The 23,875-nt window shown below is 39.8% G+C and overlaps 1 protein-coding gene across 3 annotated transcripts in view; it reads left to right on the plus strand.

Annotated features, from left to right (window-relative positions):
* ALDH1A2 (aldehyde dehydrogenase 1 family member A2) overlaps positions 1–8,640 on the plus strand; it is a 55,998-nt gene extending 47,358 nt beyond the window's left edge. For all 3 annotated transcript variants that reach the window (XM_062627452.1, XM_062627460.1, XM_062627443.1), the window contains exons 9-13: positions 1,050–1,234; positions 1,979–2,143; positions 2,571–2,728; positions 3,523–3,597; positions 7,220–8,640. In XM_062627452.1, coding sequence (XP_062483436.1) covers positions 1,050–1,234; positions 1,979–2,143; positions 2,571–2,728; positions 3,523–3,597; positions 7,220–7,292 — 656 coding nt within the window. In that variant the 3' untranslated portion in view covers positions 7,293–8,640. The remainder of the gene's footprint in view (positions 1–1,049; positions 1,235–1,978; positions 2,144–2,570; positions 2,729–3,522; positions 3,598–7,219) is intronic.
* Positions 8,641–23,875: the final 15,235 nt, after the last annotated feature.

Here is a 23,875-nt window from a genome sequence, read left to right on the forward strand (position 1 = left end):
CAAAGTGCTACAGCCGATAACATGTATTACAGTGCTGTAGGATATCACTGTTTAAGGGTGGCTTCAATATTCTTGTCTAGTCAGCTATTACACCCAGTGGGAGAATTTAGCTCTGAATGTCTAAATACAACTGGATCCTCTCTTGCTTGGATAGTAGATGAGTTAGTTGTACCTCCAAGGAAGTTAGAGTAGAAATCAAGGGTTGATTGTTCTATAATTGACTGTATTTTTAAAGCCTTGCCCAGTCGTCTGCATAGGCTGAAAAGATGTTTCTGTCTTGCAGAAAAATAATGTGGCCTTTTGGGAAGGATAGGTGTTGCCATTATCAAAGTTAAATTCTCTCAACCACTTGAGATATACTCACGTATGCAGTATTAAATCGAGTGCAAACTTGCAGTCACAAATTTCCCCCTCCTCTACCCACCTGAGTCAGACAGACTTCTGTAATGTGGGGCACAAAACCACTTCCTAAGGTCTCCTATGAGTTTTATTTGATAAACTACATGCTGCTGGCATATAAGATACTGCTGAAGTTCTTGCATACCCTATTTCTATAGACTGCTAAAGTACTGTCTTAGTGTAACTTGATTTAACTTTTGCAGTGGATATAAAGCAATATTTTGTGACTTGTATCATGAGATGGCGTGTGGAATGTATTACTTATGGACCCTCTTTTACCTAGACAATGTCTGAAGTCCCAGGTGGTCCTTTGCAATCTAGTGTTTCTGAAACAATTGTAATATTCCTAATATCCATCCAGTATAGCTGTGTCCTGGGTGGAATAAACGACAAAAACATCAGCTTCAGACATGTTTAAAATCTCCATATGTTCACAGGGATTATGATGCAAAATGAAATGAATCACCTTAATTTATGACCCTACACAACAATATTATGTTTTGATTTGGTCACTCTTGTTTTATTTAACCAAACCCTACTTCTGCTTTGAAGTTTGGGGAATGTGGCACAATGTAATATGCATGACAGTGGTGTAATAGCACCTGTGTCTATGACGTTTCAGAGCAACATATGCTGTCTTGTTTTTTTAGTGGACTATGCTGTGGAACAAGCTCACCAAGGGGTCTTCTTCAATCAAGGCCAATGCTGCACTGCAGGCTCACGGATTTATGTGGAAGAATCAATCTACGAAGAGTTTGTTAAAAGAAGTGTAGAACGTGCAAAGAGAAGAGTTGTGGGGAGTCCTTTTGATCCAACCACAGAACAAGGTCCACAGGTAAAGGAACAGAGCTTTGATTCTACAGTCCAGCAGCTGCTTGAAGTATTTAAACTCTTCTAAGACAGAGGTCAGTCAGTGCATGCTCACTTGCACTCCAGGGTAGCTGACATGATAAGCATTTTAAAGATTAAAATTTTAAAGGAGTAGATAATCTGTGCAGCTGAGAGGTGCTTTTTGTTAAAGAAAAATTCTCATCTTAAATATCAGTAAGTTTGCCTCCCAGCTTTAACCACAAGGTTCTGGTCTTCAGCATCCAAGATACAGCTGTAAACTGTGAGAAGCTCTCAAAAGTTTCTGTGGACACTTACTTTCAAGAATTGTTTACAACCATTAACTGTGCTCACTGACCACTATAAAGACAGGAATTCTAAGCAAAAAAAATGTGCAGAATTACAAATAGGTCTTTAGAAAATGTTCCTGCCGCTAATAACCAGCTGGTCTGACACCATTTTCAGGAAGTTAACCTGGGACAGGAAATAACGATGTTTTGTTTGGGCTTAGAAAACCAGACTGCTTAGCAAGAATGTGGATTGAGCCACATACATGGGGGAACACATCCTTAAGAAGCCTAAGCCCTAGGTTACAGTCAGCAGCTATTTGTAGATCTTTGGCATCTACAGCTCAAAGAGCAGTGAATACAAGCAGAAGTCTGCTCTCTGGGACATGACGCCTAAAAAAACAATTTTCACTTGATTGTCAACTGTATGGTCTGCAAGTTAAAAAGCTGCTTCTCTCTTTCAGATTGATAAAAAACAATACAACAAGATCTTGGAACTGATTCAGAGCGGCATTACTGAAGGAGCAAAACTTGAATGTGGGGGCAAAGGGCTAGGAAGAAAGGGCTTCTTCATTGAACCAACGGTGTTTTCCAATGTAACAGATGACATGCGGATTGCCAAGGAGGAGGTATTCACATACATGGGCAAAATCACTTTAGAATGTCCTAAACATGACTTTTTTTTCTTTTGCTTACTTTATAGACAAAAGCTTTAGAGTGAAAATTACCGCTATACTTAAAAAAAAAGTAAAATCGTTAAATCTTTTCAGAACTCCTGATGCACACACAGCAACTGACAATATGAGTTGGGTAAAGAAACTATTTTTACACTGGCTATAAAGTCTCAGATCTCCAAGAAGAGATCAGGGAAGAATGGACGAGTTCCACTGAGAGACAACTGCTTTGGAAAATTCATGCAGTTTTACAGACACTATTAAATGATGCTTTGGGAATTCGTAAAGACAACAGGAGAGAAAAGAAAAATGCAGAATAAAACAGGAATAAAATGTCTCTGAGTGGGCTGGTTTATTTATTAATGATTAATCTTTCTTGCAGATTTTTGGGCCTGTTCAAGAAATACTGAGATTTAAAACCATGGATGAAGTTATAGAGAGAGCCAACAATTCTGATTTTGGGCTGGTAGCTGCTGTCTTTACAAATGACATAAACAAGGCCCTGACAGTCTCTTCAGCAATGCAGGCGGGGACAGTCTGGTAAGGCAGAAGTTATCACTCTCCTGCTCTTGGAGATAAAGACTTTGACTCATTATCGTTATGACACCTCAGTTTTGCACCCTTTGTCTGAAAAATGTTTATCAAGACCATCCTGGTGGTGAATCACTAACCAAGATACAGAACAGCTGTAGGGAGGTGTGACTGCTCACTGAGGGTGAAAACTGGAAAGTGCCGAGCTTGCCATTATCATGGTGGCCACACTGCTGAATGGCATTCCTGAAAACAAACAAAGCAGAGTATGAACGATACTTTCTGTGGAGCAGAAGAATCCTGTGAGGTTTCTGCTAAAGGCACAAAATATCATGTACTTCTGCAACATTTAAGGAACTGAGAGGACACCTTTTCTCTCTAATCCTTAAAAATAAGTAACACCACTTCTACAGTTTCATAGCTTGCAATTTGGTATGTCAAGCCTGGGTATTCTAAAGATTGAGAAGAAATCAGGGAGAAAAAGGACAAATTAAAATCTAATAGCTCTGTGTTATAAACTGGCACTGAGGTTTGTCAGCACATTAACAGCTCATTACCGAAGTTTTGTCCAAGTATTCCGTGCTCTCCTCCAGTCCTCACAGGCCAAATCCCTTTCTCCTAATGAGTAAGGAGGAGAATATTGTGTTTTGTGGTATAAATACCTAATTTCTTTTCAACATGAGACAAGGTTATTATTACTACCAGGTGTACAGTGTCTTGAGCCCCACAGGTTTCAGCCCCTCCCCGAGTTGTTCAAAGGTCTCTGACAGTGCAGTTGGACTGAATACCTCTTCCTTTTACAGGATAAATTGCTACAATGCCTTAAATGCCCAGAGTCCTTTTGGAGGATTCAAAATGTCTGGCAATGGGAGAGAGATGTAAGTATTATGCTGCTGTCTTCTGAACTGTTTTCAGCTCTACTAGTTAGTAAACATTGGTGAATCCTTCTATGCAAATTAAGATCAAGAAATATTCCCATCTGGGGATTGAGGCATAATATAAGATGACAAATTGCAAGTGGTTTACATGATTTACTTGTAACCTGTGTTTTCTGAGATTTTTTTTCCTAGCCATATTACCTAGCACTTTTGCAGAAAGATTCTCTCTTTAGTACTGCTGTGTGTTTGTTGACTGGTTTGGTGGTCTTGTTTCAGAGTTTTTGCCATATATTTTGCCTCTCTTGCTATTTTTTTCTTTCTTTACTTTTTCTTACATTTATTAATATAAGTGAATCTGAGTTTTATTAAAATGTTATCTCTTCCAGATTTATAAACAAAGTTAAATGAAATCAGGCCTAGAGAAGGCTAGAAAAATGTATTTACATCCCTTTCAAAAAATCACCTTCCATTTCAAAGCTTTTTATCTGTCTTATTCCATTTAGAACTAAGTGGCAGGTATTTTGAAATGGAGCTCCAAGCTCAAATACTGTCCCAGGTACCTAATTTAAAATCTTACCAGTTTTTAATTCTCATTACAATCACAAGGAAGTTGAGCAATTGCATCAGCCCCAGATTGGTTACACGTACAAAGGATTCAATTAATTTCTGTGCAGGAGGCATGTATACCAGATATGTCTCACCTAAGCTTTCAAAATAGCTTATGGCTAATGGCAAACTCAGCAATAAAACTAAAGTAAGGTCAAACTCTTTAAAACTTTAAATATGTTGAAGCATACAACTTGATCTATAAAATAAGCTCTATGTAGTCTGAAATATTTTCCCTCATTAGGGAGTACTTTGAATAACACATTCATACTAGTCTCCACATTCATGAGTTATGAGGTGATCTCACACTGGCATAAATATGTCAGCTCATCTAACTCTTATCATTGTGAAAATATTCTAAAACTACTAAGCTCCATAGAGCACATGAGTAACTTGACACCCAGAAGTGACCCCGTTGACTTCAGGGAGGTTAACTGTGCAAGCAAGATACTCACATATTGATAGCGAGGAGTTTTTGAAAGTGGAGGAAACCAACCAGGCAGCACTCCAGATCCCACGGAAAAATCTACGGTACTTGTATACTTGATTCCCAGCTAGAACTTTGAAAATATTCATCATAAACAATAAATGTTTGGAATGGCAGTAATCTGTATCTTGCAAAGATGCCTAAAAATCTACTTATGAGTAATTATTCTATCGCTTTCAGAACCTCTTTGATCAGATATCACCTTCTAATTCACCTCCTCCCCCCTGGATTAATATCTGCTTACTTTTTATTAAAATGCCACAGTTTCTTAGATCTCTGTTTTTAAGGGATACATTTTACAACGTAAATAATGTTGAGTCAGACAACTAAAGAAGAAAAAAACCACACTGAAAGAAACAACAACAACAAAACCAAACCAAAACCAACAAAAGAGATAGTGTCCATACATATGTGTGTTATTGCTAAGCTAATACTGTGTTACAGTCAAATCATAATTGTGTCACTGTGCTGCCTGTGCTAGCACTGTATTATTTGGGACTTGGTTTTTTTCCTGCATTTAATTTCACAGATTTTTATAACACATGGGGAAAAAAAATGAACACAGGAAGTTGAGATGTGCTGCACTCATTTCACACTCCCACAACATGTAGCAGGGTATGCACATAGCAGTAGAGCACCAGAACTTACGTACGCAATACAACTGATTCACATTAAAACTACTTTAAGAATACAAGAATATTGTAAGCAGTCTAAGAGGTTTTTTTTTTTACATTTACACATCTTCAAGGGAAGGAGGTGTCATTCTGTTGTCTGAATAGCTCTGAGATACAGGAGTGCATAGTTGCATTCCCAAAAAGAAGTGCAAGTCAGAGAATGGCTTGGAGTTATAATTCTTTTCCTTATCTTTTTTGTCTCTGAGATGGAAGAAAGCGTGTAATACTTCTTTTGGAAGAGAAGTTTGTTTCCTTTCCCTTACACCTACACAACCAAGAGATAGCATCATGCAAACTTGACCCATGGCCTCCTTTCTTTTCACATACACAACCCTTATTATCACTCTGATACCGAAGTGCCATCCAAAAAGACACAAAAGCAGCCATAGAACAGGATGTTACTGCTCCCTACTACCCTCTATTAGGCTGTGGGGACAAGTGAGACCTTTAATTGAACACACACAGTTTCTTCCACTCTGTGTGTCTGGAGTAACCCATCTCCCTATTCAGCAAGAGCAATTTTTTAACTTTTGAAGAATACTTGCCTTAGAATTCATCACAGTTGTCCACATCAAAACTTCTGGCCAGAAAAAAACATGTAAGGCCTTGAAGCCTTGAGCTGAAGAAACAAACAATAAATATATCTAATTTTGTTTGCCAGACCAAGATTAGAAACCAGCTGGCAGTCAGAACATAGGTAAAGCATACTGTGTATGCTAGGTCATTTTCTGACTTGCAGAAATGCATCCAACAGATGTCTGGAGCTAAGCTGCAGCCCTGCTGAATCAAGCAGAAGCATTCACACAGACATACCAGCATTAGTTACTGGGCTCCACGCAGCTCCTAATGACAGCTTCCACTGAGCCATATGGGAATGGTTCTGTGGGTCAGCCGAGTCTGATAAACAGCTGAAGTTTTTGGTCATTCTTTTGAGACAAATCCAACACTTTCTACTGAAAGGTGGAGGTGGAGTGGTCCAAGTCAATGGGATCCTTTCACTTGTCATAAAATCTTTACTAATGTATTTCCTTGCATGTATGTAGTCTCTGAGAAACCTTAAAATGCCTCCTGAATCATCAGTCTGAGTTGAACATCAAGCGTTGTATCACACATGAGGTTGGTTGACTGAAATGGACTGGTAAATACTGGTATTCCTGCCCAAATGAAGTGACTTTCTTTCCTGGTGTTGTATTTTGTTTAAAATGTATGGTGTAGAGATAAATGCAAAGTAGGCTATGCAACACCAAGAGCATACAGAAGGGCTTAATGGCTTTGAACAGTGGCCCCTCACTCCATTCTGAAAGACACACTTATTACAAAGAGGTTCTGAGGAATTCCCCTGAAATAATCTGTATGGTGAAGTTAGCATTAAATTCTGCACAGTCAAGTTCATCTTTATCCAGGGTTGTGAGGAGGAGTTCATTTTCCATAATACTCAGTTTGGACCTTCTCTTTCTTGAGTGCAAATATAAGCAGTAATTTTACTGGCCAGTGGTGTAGGTCTTGGGTGTTTGGACATTTTCAAGGTCTGAAAGGACAGAGGACAACACTCCCAACAGTTCCATCAATGGACAGTGAGTATTTCTGGGTTTAATGTTGTTCTGTATCTCCTTGTCAAATGCTGGAGCCCATCCATTGGAGGGGGGTGGGAGTTGACCTAAACTGAAATTTCATCTTCAGGTTTTCTGGAAGATGGCATGAAAGGAAAACCTGTGCAAAATCAGAAAACAACAAAAACCTATGCCAGGAATTTTCGCTCATATCTTAACTTTACCAAGAAATCACTTTGCAGGTTATTGCTTGATAAAGAATTAATGTCTGGTGTAAGCTGATGCTACAATTTGGTTTCTTTTAGGGGTGAATGTGGATTGAGAGAATATTCTGAAGTTAAAACTGTGACAATAAAGATCCCTCAGAAGAACTCCTAAAATGATGAAGAGCACGTGATGCCACCCTCTCTATTGCTTATGGAGACCAGCACTCAGGAATAAAAAGCATTACACAATATATATTTAAAAAATTAAGTTGCAACTTATATACTGGGCACATAACTGCGTCCCTAAAGCAAACCAACTCTGCATGTTTTCACAAAACTCTCCTGAGAACCATTACATCTTTATAAAACAAATCATAACAAGAGATAAAATTGCTATTGGGCATCATTTAATAACGGTTCTAGCTAGAAAACTGTTAAATGCAAATGCATGCACACACACGTTTATCTCTTCCTTAAATAAAGAAGTTTCACTGCTTTCAGGTTGCCTTCTCAAACAGACCTGCCTTGTACTGACATTCTAGATTCAATCATGGCTTTACAAGCCAGATTCTACCCAAAACACGCAATGAACAACATAAGTAAAATTGATGTTCTCAAAAATATCAAAAACTCTGAGCAGTAATGAGCCAAAAGCTGGTATATTGGCAACATTCCAATTAGCATGCTCACATAAAGAGATCAGACTGGGGAGGGAATCAAACCATTATATGACTAATGAAATCCAAATGCTTATCAGTGAGATTTGAATTTCACAACCCGCAGTGATTTCGTTTTCAGAGCTTATTTTCATAATTAGTTTTTGTCTTGCATTAAGCAAAAATCCTCCTTCACTTACAGCAACTTGAAAGGTTTTACCTGACTGCCAAAAGAGCTTGGCCAGACAGGGTGGGAGGGTGTTAAGGAGGACAGGAACAGATTCCCAAAGGCTTCACAGATAATTTCAGCTTTCACTGCTTGTCTAGCTTTGGTGTTGCTACTGTTGTTTTCACTTATTTTAAACAACTATATATGCACATGCAGACTCCTTTTGTTTGTTTGCTGTTAAACTGTCCATGGTAACACTGGGAATTAAGTATTTGTTACAGCAGGAAGAACCCAGCAAAAGCCCACCTGACAAGAAGTAAGCTTGACTTTATATTCTTACTAAATGAGGACTTGCAACCCTTACCATGCTTGTGAGCTTACTGGCTGGTACTGACTTTTCAATTTTATCTGTTCTCTTTTTTTTGGCCCAGGACAAAAATATGTGCAAGTTGTTTTAGAAGTGAGGTGTTTAATACCTATCACATTATTACTTGCTGCCCATAGAATCTCTTCCAACTTGTAACTAACAAACCAAACACCATCTCTTTCTCCCTCCCAATGGCAGAGCTCATTGATTCCCCGTACCTTTTTAAAAAGAGTTTTCATTTTATGTTTTAAATTAGAATTATGAAAATTTACTTTAAGAAGTACAGTAAATCATCTATGCTGGGTAGCTCCATTATATGGGATGTAAGGACAGAATTATGGCCTCAAGTGTAACAGTTACCGTAGCTGCAGAGTCTGTACTATGAACTGTTGAAAACTCGAGATCTGATCAGCAAATCACTTCTGCATGTTCTTAACTTCCTTTACTCTCTGAGGAATTCCTCATAAATTTGAAGTTGTGTGTGTCCTTAAACTTACTGCTGGATCAGGACAAGAGTATCCAGCACTCTGTAGTGTGGTGGCCCTCAATATTTTGTATTTTTAACTCATGTCAAACAGTATGTTTTTAAAGCAATATGTATACATAGTGTTATTCAGAAATGACAGTACATTTGCAGACATGGAGATGAATCAAAATATTCCTGAGTTGTTAAATGCAAATGCCATATAGTTTGAAATGTAGTGTACGTCAGAGTGAAGAAAACCAAAATACAGCAAGTAAGAGATTAGTTATCTTTTAAACTGCAATACAAAATCTGAAAACGGAGATTTTACTTCTTTTCTCCTATTTACTTAAAAAAGACTCTTCCTGTGCTAACAGCATTTACACCGTGTACTCTTTTGTATTCTTTTTGTGTAACTCGTATGTCTGTGCTCTATTCCCAGTACCTTCAGGTAAATAATATAGAGTTGCCATTTTTTTCAACACTGTCACTGCAGCTCCTTTTGATGCACATGGATTTGTGAAATCCTTATTTTAAATGTACCATTTGCATGGATCCAAGAAAACATTTTTCCAGTCCCCACAGTTTTTTGTTACAGTTTTTAATCATGTATATAGTTATATGTTATTAAAAAAGTAAAAGGATATTTTCTATGAAGTTTTTTCCATTAAAAAGGTTTAGAGAAAGACTTTAGACTGTGAGACTCCTTTCTTGTTGACAGAGCTATAAAAATATTTAAAGAAATATTTTCTTAGCAAAAGATCTGCTCTCACAGTAGCTTTATTTTCATTTGCAAAAGTGAATGAAGTAAAAGGCCAATTACATTTTCTGGAATATTATTCCAGCTGTATGAAAACCACTTGTGAGTTGCAGATCTAGGTCATAGCCAAAGTTCATCCTCACCCTCATGGTCATAAAGTTTAGCTATTGAGGAAGGTCTGAAATCATCAGAACCAGTGGGGTACCCTTGCAAACTGCTGCATCACAGCTTGAGTTTTGGATAATGTTTAAAAAAATCATGATGCCTTTTCTTTCTGTACTCAATGAGTCACAGAGATGATTAAATTAACACTCAGATCTTTTATGGAGTGATATTCTACTTTTCTTTAATTTCAAAATGCTAAAACGGGAGGAAAGGATGGATGAATGTTATTTGACAGCCAGTAAAATTCACATGGCCAGGTACTGTGCAACTCACATCCAAACTATTCCTTTATCCCAGTGTTACTTTCATTGCCAGGACCAGCATTCCTCCTTTGAAATGGTGCCAATTTGGATAAAGTAACTTACTTGGTTAAAAAAGCCAAGCTACTTCATTGTATGGCAAGCAACAGTTATACTTCAGTGTCACAGAATAATACTGTTGGTTTAATCAGCACTCTACAGGCAACCACACTAGACTAAATAGACTAATAAATCATGACAGACTAAACCAGATGGGATAAAGAGAATAAAACTTCATAATAGCAGTGAAATTGCATTCTCATAAAACAGTAGTGTTCCTGAAAGTCTGGGTTATCAGGAATATGTTAAGTAGAGTTTAATTTCTACTTAACTAGTGGCATGGACAACACTGTCACAGGCCTGGGAGTGGACAATTAGGACTTTCCATATTCTGTGTCTCTCTGACCTGTTTGCAACCTGTCTCACCACTCCAAGAAGTCACACAGGCACAAGCAATGGGGTGTTTTTCTGAAAGCAAAAGGAAGGAAGGTTGTTCTGGAGCCCACTGAAAACAAGTGTTGTCATTTAATAAAATGAGCAAAGTTCAGTCTGTAGTAAATAAGCAGTCCATGGAGTCCCAGACCGTGAAAGTAAATATGTCAATAAAAGTGTACACAGGTGTAGTAAAGGGAGAGTTTGGAAATAATTATGCATTTCTTATAGGAAAAGGATGTGAAGAAAGGCTAAAAGAACTTCAGTTCTGTGGCCTTTAGACAAAGCAATGGATACTCATATTACTTGAATAGCATTCACACTATATTGGTGCCCTGTTACAAAGAACACTCTTTCTCTTCCTCCCCACAGAGCCAGGATGAAAAACCTTGCCTTGCAGATGCAGAGGCACTATGCTGCAGTGCCCTCTTATTTCTCAGTTCTGTCCTGGAAAAAAAAAACACCATAATAACACTGAATTCAGGACACCAATTTAGCGAGAGAGCAAGTCGATGATGAGCAATACACTGTATTGTTTACTCATGACTCTCTGTATTGTCACACCTGCAGTTCTGGAGAGCTACATTTACAATCATCTTACATTTGCCTCCATACATCTCCATTTACTGCATGCTGAGTCCATCAACACAGGAAGTTATTTTTCTTGTAACAACTTCATACCACAATGACTGATATTTACAGTGCTACATCTATCAGGAAGCAGCAAATGCCTCTGCGGCTATTTGATGCCATCAGCATTCCTGACCCATTGAAACAGACTTCCCGCAGCACATCAGACTACAGTTGCATAAAATGCATCTTTCTGCCTTATCCTTGTTAAAACACAGAGTTGACTAATTCTTTTTGTATCTTCACTCTATCTTCTGTGTCTACTGATGGCACACAGGTATTGGGGAACTATGTGTAGCTCTGCCAGAAAGCTCAGGAACTTCTGAAGCAAAGCGGGGGGCTTCATGAAGTTGGGCCATTTATACAGACAGATTATGCTGATGTGAGAGTAGCGATATCATTTCATGTGACTAAAGTGTGGCTAGAATGTGCTACTACTAGAGCTTGGGGTCCTGCTTTCCTCTTCTACACAGCACAACATGGAGTGCTGGGATGCTGGTTTCAATAAGAACTTGCCTAATTCTTCTCAGAGGACCGGAACTGACACACTGAAATTCAAGGTTAACACAAGCAACAGATTATTGCAGCTGGCTGAAGTGCAAGTTCAGTCATTTTAGTGGTGAAGAGCAGGTTAAGCTGTCTGTGCAGCCACAGCTGCTTCACTGGGGCAGTGTTCAGCACCGAGTACTTGGCTGTCTAAGAATGAAGCCTAGAGGCTGTACACACACATATGACTGAGAATCTATCCCAGCACAGTGAGTGGCATTACAAAGGTGATTTGAGTCTTGGTCTGACTGAATTAAGTCACCAGAGCTGTTGCATAGTGTCCCTAATTCCCTTTGCTTACTGTTAGAGGGGGAGAAAAAGCACTGAGTGTCCCTGGTTCATAAGAATGGTTAATTCTAAAACAGTTCAACCAGCTGAGTTTAAATCCTGAAACCTGACTAAAAGCCAACCTTAACCCCCTAGCACAGGTGCTCTAGAACCCAGTTGCACCGGTAAAAGCACAGCTCTTTTTTTTTGACATCAACAAATTTAGGCCCATTCAAGCCACTGAATAGAGGGACTGCACTCATGATCCAGTGCTGCTCTATGGTGAGCGTCTGCGCCATTACTTTTCATGGGTTTATATAGGATGAGTTTCATCAAACAGCAGAGTTGCCCTGTACTGGGCACATACACAGCACATACATTTTTGGCTGTGCCTGCTTTGTCAGGAAGCACTCCAGGGAACATTATTTCACCCGATTTCAGGTGACATTTATAAACACATTACAGAGGACCCTTGCCATCAGCTGCAATGCCCCAAAGACTCCAATGCCAGGAAGGCCGAGACATCTGCTGAGACAATTCACCTTAAGGATTGATGAAGTCTGCATTACTGCTATGTTTCCCAGTGCATTACTGTAACCATTCCTTGTATTGTCATTTAATCAAAGTACCTAACATAAAATCCCATTATTCCAGGCTGGTTGTGAGGTGGTTTTATCTGCCTTTAGTCTCCTGATAAGACCTGCAAAATAAACCTGGATTGTGCATCGCCAACAGCCACAGACTGTATAAAAAGCCCCAGCTGCAGAGGTTGCCAAGAAGGCTGTGCACACAGCAGGCTGAAGTAACCCAAAAGGGTGCTTGCGAAATGTTTGTGCTGCTGGCAGGCAGCACATTGCCAGGACAGATCACACATCATGCATTTGCACATCAAATGAAGCTGCACTGGTTTGAGAGCATGGGAAAGGCCTGTCTTGAACGGCATGTGTCCTACTTCCTAAACATGTATACTTTACACTTTACACTTGGTTATTGGCCAGACTGAAAGTATCGCAAGTTCCCCAAAGCTTGCCGTTTTGCCTTTGAAGTAGAACTGTTTGGATAATGTTTCCTTTGGCAATTTATCTATGTAACAAAGCAGGAACTGGCCTCGCAACAATCCACCACTAGCTTTTTACGAAGTATTCACACACTTGTGTATATGCATTCACACACAATTTGTCCATTTTCATGACCTTGCTTAGCCCTTCTCCTTCTCCCTTGTAGTTCATGATGAGGTTGGTGCAACCTGTGCTAATATTAACTCAGTTCATTTTGGTTTTTTTTCCCTGCTTTTTGTATGCCTGGTTCAGTTCCCATTCTCTACAGCAGCTTAATTAGCAAGACATTTGTGTGCAGTTCACTCTTGCTGCCCAACAGAAAGAAAACGTGTTTGCACTGCTTCCTCTGGCAAAAGGGCTCCATCTCAAGGTCCACTGGGTTTCTCAGACTCTCCTGGAACCAAGAGATGGGACACAGAGCATGGTCTTTTGTGAAGCATCTGCTGTTTTCTGCTTTCTACTGGTCCAAAAACCTCTCCCACAGTCTTTGGCACTTGACATCCAATCTCAAAGCACAGTCAGTGCCTGGCAAGAGAGGCCTCCTTTTAGCTTTTAATTCTGAATTTCACAAACACTCAGGTTTCTGGGGAGGATGCTGAATGGTAAGGGACTCCTCACTCCCACCAAGAAACTGCAGATTAAGGACTAAAGCTAAAGCATTATCCTTGTATCTGATGGTCCTGCCACTTGCCAGAACTCCCAGCTCATTCATTCATCATGACAGAGTGGCTCTCACTCAGAGCTGGCTAATGGGATGACCTATAGCCAGGCTGCACAGCTATGGGGGTGAACCAGGCAGCCTTTATTCAAAACAAGCATTCACCCAGAAAAATCACCAAATACTCTTCAGCCTTATTCTTCCAGCATCATGTGCATATTCTCTCTTAAATACATCCTGGCTGTGAAATTAAGGAGAAAAACATGTTGTCTCCAAAGAAATGGGCATATGTACAACTACCATCTGAGGTTCCTCAGTAGCCTGGAACTCCTGAGCAGTACAAGGAAAGCTCTTACACTATGATGTTGCATTGCACCAGGATTGCCTTATCACAGTGGCTGCCACATCTGATGTAGACAAAGAGACAAGTCTAGTGATGCTGCTGAGAGCACTTTGTTCCTTCTGTCCTGGCATGAATCTTAACTGGACCCATGGACTTTTTTCTGAGAATCTGTTCTCTGTTTCTCCACAGTGCATACTGCACACCTTAAGTCACAGGGAGCCATTGCTAGGGAACTCCTGGGGACTGTTAATTTGGCCAGGCCTCTGTTCACATCAGTATATGCAGAACCACCTACTCCCACAACTGAAACTGCAGCAAAACCCAGAGCAATTCCTGTTCTGCCCTTGCTACAGCCCTGCCTCTCCAGCAGTTTTCTCCTTGCAGCATTTGCCTCCCAAGGACAAGCACAATTTGCCAGACATTTATGGGAAAAATGCCCAGGAAATGCCACTGGTACAACACACTTCTACAGGAGTTCCCTTCGGGAATACATAACATCTGACCTTCTCCGTGATTCCCATTAGATTTCCCTTTGTGAACCCTTCTAACACCACCATTTCAGATTGCTCTAATGGGAAAATGGCAGTAGACTCCAGCTGCCCAATCCCTTTCAAGAAGACCCAGAAAGATGCTCTCATCTCCTGTATCTGTAGTGACTTCATAGCCAAGGCTCTGGGACAAATGTTTTAAGTTAATTTCATATTCTAGCAGCCATAAAAAATACAATGACAAAGTCACCACAAATACTGTTCTCAGTGTTTCAAATCACCTTGCAGCTCTTTCCTGTGCAAAAGCCAAAGCTGCTTTCTTCCCCGTAGTGAACTGTGACACATATTCCCTGTAGCATGCACTGTAGAAGAGCTGGTGCAACGCTCTGCTAAAAGACTGGGTTGCTAGTTGGTTTCTATTTTAAAAACACATAGAACATCCTAAGCAATTTCTCAGGGTTCTGGCAAAGAGGCTCCTTTAACTGACTGCGTTCTTCGGTAGAACAGCAACAAATGGGTCAACGATTTGTTTTTACAATGTCCTCTCTGGGAAAGACTAATTACCAGCCAGCCTTCTAGCATGCAGTTTCAAACATTTGGGGCCCCATTCTTTTTCAAGCAAAATTTGTACTGCGGATTGCAGAATCTGTCTGAGTGGGGGCATTTTGCTGAAAGTTTCTAAAAGATTTAGGATAATGGGCTGGCCAAGAGACTTCATGACGTTTCTAGAAATTCAGTAGGAAAAAAATCCTGCTTTCCTTTGTATTACTATTTCTCTCTTTGAGGTAGTAACACAGACACCAAACCAAAGCCACTGCAAGTGCTGTTCTCAGCTGTTTTGTACACAAAGCTCAGAAGAATAAAGGTAGATCTCATGCGCTAGTTGAGAAAGCTGTGTTCAGCAGCAAGAACCACATTACACAGTGCAGTACAGTGTGTTGAGCCTCTAGCAGATTCTGCCTGACAAAGGAAAACAAACTGATGGGACTTCTTCCAATTTGTCTCTTTTACACAAAATTTCAGGACAACCAACTTTTCCTCCTCATTATTCTCCCTCATGGACTTTTGTCTCTCTCTTTAATTCCTACTCCTCTTGGAGTAAATGGTACCTCTCTGAAGTTCTGGCTGAGGTAAAGCACTGAACATTTAACTGTACTCTCCATACAATCTCTGCCAGTATTTTCCAGCTTTGCCATTGAACACTGGTCATTCTGGGCAGTAACTCCTCAGTCGACTATGTTCCTGGGTGATTCAGGCTGCAGAACCAAGGCAGCAAACTTAACTGACATTTTGGACTCAGTCTCTGTAGCCAGTATTCTGTAAGTCATTATCAGTCTCACCTGCACAAGCCTATCTCAAACCATCCAACATGACTTTTTCCCAGTTATAGATATCAACCTTCACAGCAAATAATTCTGTAATCTTTTTTAACTGTGAAATTAGGCAGCAGTGAAAGTATTGTATGTTCAGAACTCACTGTTCAAATAAAAAATAAACAGTCACAAAGGCTTGCTAGGTTTCTATCCATAGTTCTTTCCCTGCTTTGAATGGAAGACATGCTTGCTTACTTTAGCTTGAGCCATAAACCATCTCCTGTTGCAATCACAAGCAAATTGGTATCTGAGCAACTGCAGATGCTGCTGAGCCGAATAAAACTGATAAACCAGGATGAAACTTACAGAAGGGAAGGGGTAGTGGGAGGCTTAAATGGGCTTCTATCCCCCCTCCCCCCAGTACTAAGGACACCTCATACAACCTCATGCCTCAGTCCCAGTCAGGCACTTGATCACATCTCCTACACAGCTCCTCTTCTACAACCTTCAGCAATTGTCATTTAAGTGGCATTATTTTTAGAAATGTAAATGGAAAGGTTCCTCTGTGTATAAGAAATCAAGTTACATAAACCCCACACAGCACTCAGAATTTCCAGAATCTATAGAAAATCCAAACCCATGAATTTGCTTCAGCTGCTTATTTATGTCAGGGGTGTTCAGAAGTTCAGACCTGGAAAGAAACTTGTTCTCTCATCATAAAAACGCAGATATGGGCACTTCCTATGGAGTATATTTACAACATAACTAGGCTTTTGATGGTCTACAAACCAAAGTTACAAGAACCAAGGGAGTTACAGTTACAAGGTAAGCATCCATTTTGCAACTGTTATTTAATAAACAAATAAAATCAATAATAAATTTAATAAATAAATAAAATCAAGTTATTTCAGCTGTGATAGCCTGCAGGGACAACAATATTTGCTTTCTTTTGCATTATCTTTGTCAATCCTCCTTCATGGCACAGAAAAAAGGGGAAACAAGTGATAATTGATCACCTGATTATTTATATGCAGTTGACCAAAACCATGACCCCACTGTCCTCTACGAACACGACAGATTTGGTCTATGGCTTGAAGGTTTTAAAACTAAGATGAAAAGACATGCAAAAAAGGAAAATCTTTATTACTACCATTTTATAGACAAGGAGCTGATTGAGTGAAACAAATGCAGCTACTCATTCAGAAAGCTCCTGCAAAGGCTGGGACCAAGCAGAGATCTCCTGGCTCCCAGCACAGTGGCCTACTTGGTACTGATTTTTTCCTGAGCTGTGTTTCTTGTATATAAACACTGTAATTATACTATTGTAAAGGAGAGATTAATACATGCAAACACATAAACAAAGAACTGATGAGACTCTTACAGAAGTATTCTCTTTGACTGAAAATCTGTAAAATTCATATATTTTTCATTTCTGACAAACTGAGCTGGGAAAGCCCTTGAAATTCTTTGGAACTAATGATCTTTTAAGACCTTTCAAGGTGGGGGGGGATGTCTGACTTTTCTTGTTACACAGAGACACACCAGCCATTCATTTTTACATATCTAGACTCAGTGTAGGATCTCTCAGCTAATAAATAATACCATCAACTTCTACCAGGGCTTGACCATAGACAAATTAGCTTTTCAGCACTTGTATCAGTTTACTGCGGTTCTGGGGTGTTGTTTCCTGTTTTTCCACAACCAAGTGGAAAGCACCGTACTTAGATATGACTCTAAGATTTTTATTTAGTTATTTCCATTGTGTGCTTTCAAGCTGCAGATTTTTTTATTTGGATGCACTCAGTTCAATCCGTTGCATTCCCTTTCTGTCCCCATTCCTGCATTTGCTCTCCACAGCAGAAGGTAAGCTTGCAGAGGAGCTAAGGGCTGTTCATCCCTGCTGAGTTCACTGGGAACTGACAGTGTTCAGCACCTCTGAAAACTTAGGTTATATAGGTATTTAGGTATCTGCAAGGCTTTAACTGAAGGAAGCGGTTAGGCATCAGTTTGCGGCTGGCTGTGCTGGACATCAATTTGCCTGACTAAAAGCCTTTGAAAAGCCGAGTATAGAAAAGGACCACTACATGAGATTTCTCACAGAGGCCCAGCCAGCTAAAGCAGTGGCATACATAATTAGAGCTCTAGATTGAGATGAGCTGTTCTCTAGACTGTTGGCCCAACTAGATCTGTTAAGGCAGCAATGGGAGATCAGACCCACAGGGCAGGTGTCAACACCTCCAGCACAGACATATCAACTTACAGTGAGATTCATCTTGCCCAGGTTCCTAATTTAGGAGTCTTATTTGAAAAACTACATTTTTACCTAGATGAATTCAAGTTATGTTCAATGCTTCATTTCTTAAACTCAAAACTACTGATGATTTGATGACAAAGTTACATAATTGTGTATGCAATGTGCTAGGTTACCCTCAGGAAACCCTGATTACAGGCTCTTTAACAACTAACTCTGTTGTTAAACATCAGGGTGCCAATACACAACTGCACTGTAACACAGACACAACAATGCCTTGAGACTGTCAAAACTAAAATAAACCCCCAAACCAAATGAGAAATCCAATATAAAAACATGCATGATTTTGAGTAAAAAGCTATTATTTTAGAAAAATATGCAGAAAAAACACTTCAGTGGAAATAGCAGAAGTTAATTTTGAGTTCTTGATAATCACCATCCTAAACACCAATAATTCAGTAAACTGATCAAACAAGTAATGATTCATTTTTTTCCTAAACTTTTGTCACTTTTTGGTTCCTTATTCACCTAAGCAGGTATATAGTGTTTATATAGATTTATGTCAGCCTGTATGTTATTTTTCTCTGCTCTTTTATTCCTAGTCTCAGTATTCTTTTTTGCTGCTAACACTGAACAAACTACATATAGTCAGCTTGTTCTCAGCTCCTGATACTTTCTGTTTATAGTGTAGTACTCTCTTAGAAGATACCAGGTACTACAGATAATTCAGCTGCCTTCATGACTACAATAATATGCTCGAGCCAGTGCAAACAAGTGACACAATGCAAGCTGTGATCTTCCCAAGGGTGGAGAGCATCCCCCAGCCAGAATCCCAACTTGTTTCTTCCCAAGGAGAACAACTTGTAAGGTCACTTTTGAACCCTTACTTCCCATGGGGTGGGAAAAGAATATTAACTTCTGAACTATCTTTGGTCATGTACAGAGTACATGGACTAGCAAAGAGCAATACATAACGCTAACTAATTGCAGCTTCAATTGAAAGATTTTTGTAAATAATCTGAAAAGATAGAAAACTGCTGCTGAATTCTTGTAACCTTATCTGGAAGCTTGAATTAGATGGTGGCAACACGATGTGTAAGCTGTGTATAGCTTTCAAATGCAAGAGCCTCAGTTATCTTCTTAATGTTTCTGTAAGAGCTGCTAGTGATTCCCATCTAAATTGATCATTCAGAAAATGGTTTAACTACAAGAAAACTGCCACCATCTAAATATGCTACAACCTCTATACTTTTTGCCTTTTAAAGCATTGTGGAAATAGAGAACACTTAAATATAATAATTAGGGTAACAAAGGACTTGACAGGATTCAATTCTTTAGTTATTAATCATGTTTCTTTATATAATCATCATTCACTGTTTGATCACCTAATACCTACATTTGTTACTCTAATGTATATAAACTGCATTTTTTAATTATGATTATCTCCTTTAAGCAGCCAAAATACGTATCACTGAGTTGGCCCTTAATGGGATTTGGACTTTCAGTAGTTTTTCAAAATAGTGAGGATTTTAATACAGATTACACAAATAAAAGTCAATCCGTATTTCAAATGTGTAACTAGACACAAACTGCAAAGCATTTAAAAGGCAGCATACAAGTCAAATGCATGAAGAAGTAGTTTGAACTTTTGCAAAATATTGATCGTCCCTTGAAGTCTCAAGGCTAATCCAAGTACACCTCTTCTTGTTCATTCCCTTGCTTCATTCCCGTTCTGAATCTGTTTCATCTCTCAGTGCATCAGATAATTTTTTCTTGTCATGACTGCCTTTTTCCAGCTGACTCTGGTTAGAAATCTCTTCTTGTGGCAGCCCAACCTATTCTCCACACCAAAGAATGACGATAAGCAACCAGACTTCTTAAAGGCCAGACTAGTGTTCTTTCTGACCTTTTCAGACATTGCTTGCTTGTAACATAGAACAAAACACTTTCATACCAGCCTTTTGCAATTAAATCAAGATTCTCATCTAGCAGACTAAAGAAGCTCAAAATCCTGATATTTTGCCTTAAATTTGTACACATCCTAAAAAAAAAAATTAAAATAATCCAAACCAGAATACATCAATGCACATAGAAATAGACATGAGAATACACACAGCAGATGCTAGTTATTCTGTACTACTGGAAGGTTCTCAGACTGTACATGGTCTGGAATAGTCTGAAGGGAGACTTTTATGCCACCTACAAAACAACAGTGTTGCAAGGTTTTCTAGCATCTTTCAAGCAGATAAACAGCTTCTGCAGTGTTATAAAGGACCATGCTTGGGGCAACTTGGACTGGATTGGAGAGAAATTGTGCAGCTCCTGTACGCAATAAAAAGTACAAGTTCTCTTGCACAGTGTAATACAACCTACTTAAAATTTAATCTTAATGCTTAGGGCATCTATAGGAATTCTGAACCAAAGGTCAGACCTTCCAGTAGGTAACATCTGTTGTCCCAGTGATGTGTTCCACAACAAATAAGGGCATAACACTAAAGAAAACATGTGACATTGGTAAAGAAAAACAAACAAAAACACAGAGGGAGAAAAGACAAGAAAAGACATCAACTTTTTTTGAGCAGGGCAGAACAAATGTTTGACTGAAAAGTCTCAGGTCCAGCTGGGAGAAGGCCAAGACTAATTTAACCTTTGGTCAAATGGTTGGGAGTTAGCTAGTTTCCTTTTTCCTCTTACATCACTCCCAGAGATTTTGACAAAAATAATATGGCCCCGATTACATGACATTACAGTCTCTCATAATGCACTGGGGAGGACAGTGTTGAAACTCCTTGGAGAAAAATTAATCCCAGCAAAGCAACAGCTGTAGAGCTGCTATAAACAGGGAAAACAACTACGGTGTTTGCATCATATGTGATTTTAATATCACCTATTAATAGGATTGGAATATTGGATATTTTTTAACAGGTGTTATCATGAAAATATCAGTTGTGGGATTGCATGTAGTTGCCATTAAGAAATGTAACTACTCAGTACATTCTTTAAAAAACCTAAAGCAGACACAGGTATAAGATGATTTATATTGCTTTCAGAAAACTTAGGCAGTCAGAAAATACGTGATACACATGTACATTTAAAATATGCCGGAATGGATCACCACTGTTGTCATCATCTGCACCACACAGCCCCTGATCAGGTGAAAAGCACCTGCTCAGCTGCCTGCACCCTAGTCCACTGCTCCAGGAGCCACTGCAACAAGTCCCCTGCAGGCCTATTGCCAAAACCTTCTTCAGTGTTTGCGCTTCCAAAAACTTAAAGAATTCCCTACTTAAAGAAAACACAACACTCCTGTCCCCTGCTTTCCAGTTACTTTACAGACATACCCCTCTTCTATTACTCTTACCACTGCTGACACACTATTAAAGATGCTATAAAGCCCCTTTGACTGTAGCTCACATGCTCATTTTGGAAAACATCAACATGACCTGAACAAGGACTCCAGTTTAAGCCTCTCCTGGGCCCAGGCCACATATCCCTCTCATGTTTTGTGCCCAGGCCCATATGCTGCCTCTGAGCCAATGGCAGAGCTCAGCCTCCTGTACCTCTCCTTGGCCCTTCTCTGCATCTTTGCCATGGCAGTCATTCCTGAGGCCACATGTGCTCCAGGCCACTAATGAGCCTCCCAAGAACAGACAGTGGCATTTCAGTTCAGTCAGATTGCAAAGCATAGGCTTACCCCTCCCTGTGTCCCTCACCCATGCACACCTCCTCCTTCCAGAGCACCACAGTGAACCCCGAGTGTGAGCCCCACACACTGAGGCAATGGCACTGGGAAGGGTGACACTTCCAGCACAGGATGCACGTGGGATAGGTGAAGAGCAACACCAGGCCAGGGCCACAGTGGAAAGCTGTGGCCATGACCTGGCACTGCGAGTTCATCAGCTGCACCAAGAACCACTCGCCATGCCCGCAGACTGGCATGGCAGCGGAAACCCCTGGCACAGCCTGGCCCTCCTCCTATCACCCTTCCCAGCACAGCAGCTCTTGCCCAGGCAGCTGGACAGTGCCATGCAGGAAAGACCTCAAAGAAATACAGTGTTTTCTCATGACAAAGCAGCCAAAGCTACCTTCCTGAGGTTATAGCAGCTGGTGGAAAGCTGTGCAGTAAGCAAGTTTTGACAACTCAACATGCGCTATGAGGAGACCGGGGGATGATTTTTTTTTTTTCCAAATTGAGAAAATATGCTCATACGGAGGAATATTTTTAGGTGCTTTGTGTTGCTACTTTGAGAACAGGAGCTGGTTGGGGTTTATTTTTCCTTACTTGGTTTGGATTACATTTCTGTCTTCCAGGTTGGAGAAGTAAAGATAGATGTTCACGGTAACTGTGAAATATGACAATACATTCACTTTTAAGAACTGCTTTTGTATATTGTAAACTTAATTTCATCAGATTAAATTTAACACGTGACTGCAACTTTTAGTACATTTAACAGATTGTAGCCAATGTCATGACTATAACAAGAAGTATACAACAAACATTGCTGTGAAATTTAGTGCATATTGCAACTTATACATTTCATGAAAGGCATAAAGTAGTTTCATAAAAATATAAATTGCTTTTGAGTAAGCACAATTTTTCACATCAAATTATTCAGGTGGGATGAGATATGACTGGATATGCTGTTATTTTCCCCTATGTATTTACCCATTCTATGTGTTTACTTCATTAAAACATCATGACTTCATGGAATTTCATGACAGATTTCAGGAATATGTTGCAGGTGCTATACCTACACATGCTGTATCATTATATTGTATGCAATCCATAGGGGCTTAACATGTAAAAATCCACAGGGGTTTAAAAAAATACTTTCTTCTTACACAAATTTTAGCATAACATAATAAAATGTGTAAACTTGAGAACAAGTGATTAGTAAAACCAGTGAAAGTTGGCACACTATGTTGAAAGCTCAACACTACCCACAAACTTAAAACTGTGAATGCCTACGTCTCTGGCTGCATGGTCTTCACTTCAGGTTTGGGCTGGGTTCCTGCCCATCTGAGGGTAGCCACATTGTGCCAGAAAGCAAAGTTTTCCCTGATAGCTCAGACAGGTTCCTAAACCCCACAGCTTCCAATAGCCTCTGCTGTGTTGGCGGGGGCAGAGGAGGTGCAGGTGGCCCATGGAGCGTGCTGCCCCTGCAATACCCAAGGCGTATCCAGCTCTATGTAAGGAGGATGAAAGGATTGAAACAGCATGTTATCTGTTGTTCTGTAATTGCCATTCACACTGCGCACAAAGTCATGGTACAGGTCTACTGTGAAATCAGAAAGATGGTGAGTGCTTCCAGGCCACATACACTGCCATGCTTGTAGTGAACACAGAGATGTTTGCTGTGTCTTGCTGGGAATCGGGCTCCAGCAGTCAGGGGCTGCCCAGGGACCACCCCGTTGGCCTGGCAACCACAGCCTTCCTATATTTAGTGAGGACAGGAAAGTGAACCTGCTGGGGGACATGTTGTTTACAGGAGATCAGATAAGCTATTATGTGTGTTCTTGTGGAGAGCATAGCTATCACATCCTAAGAGATGCAAAGTATGTCTCAAAGACAAAGGTCTCCGCTGTTACAAAAGGTATGCTTTGATGTTATTCCTCTGAATGATCTTCCAAGATCTATTGAATTGGAAAGGTATCTCTACATATGATGGAAGAAACAGTAACATCTGTCAAGTAATAAGGCTATAATAGAGCTCCTTCCTTGAAACATAATTGTTCTGCGTGTATGCAAAAGATATACAAGTCTGCCAGGAAATAAATGAGGTTTTGCAAGGATCATTCCAAACCTGGAAAGGTAGAATGCTCTTGCTTTACAGATGTCTTATCAACTTAGAGTATTTTCATGTATTTTCTGAAGAAAGTTTACAGTCTA

This window comes from Pezoporus occidentalis, unplaced genomic scaffold, assembly GCF_034315485.1.
Source record: "Pezoporus occidentalis ecotype Australia unplaced genomic scaffold, CSIRO_AGI_Poc_V1 ctg11, whole genome shotgun sequence".
Classification (NCBI taxonomy): Eukaryota; Metazoa; Chordata; class Aves; order Psittaciformes; family Psittacidae; genus Pezoporus; species Pezoporus occidentalis.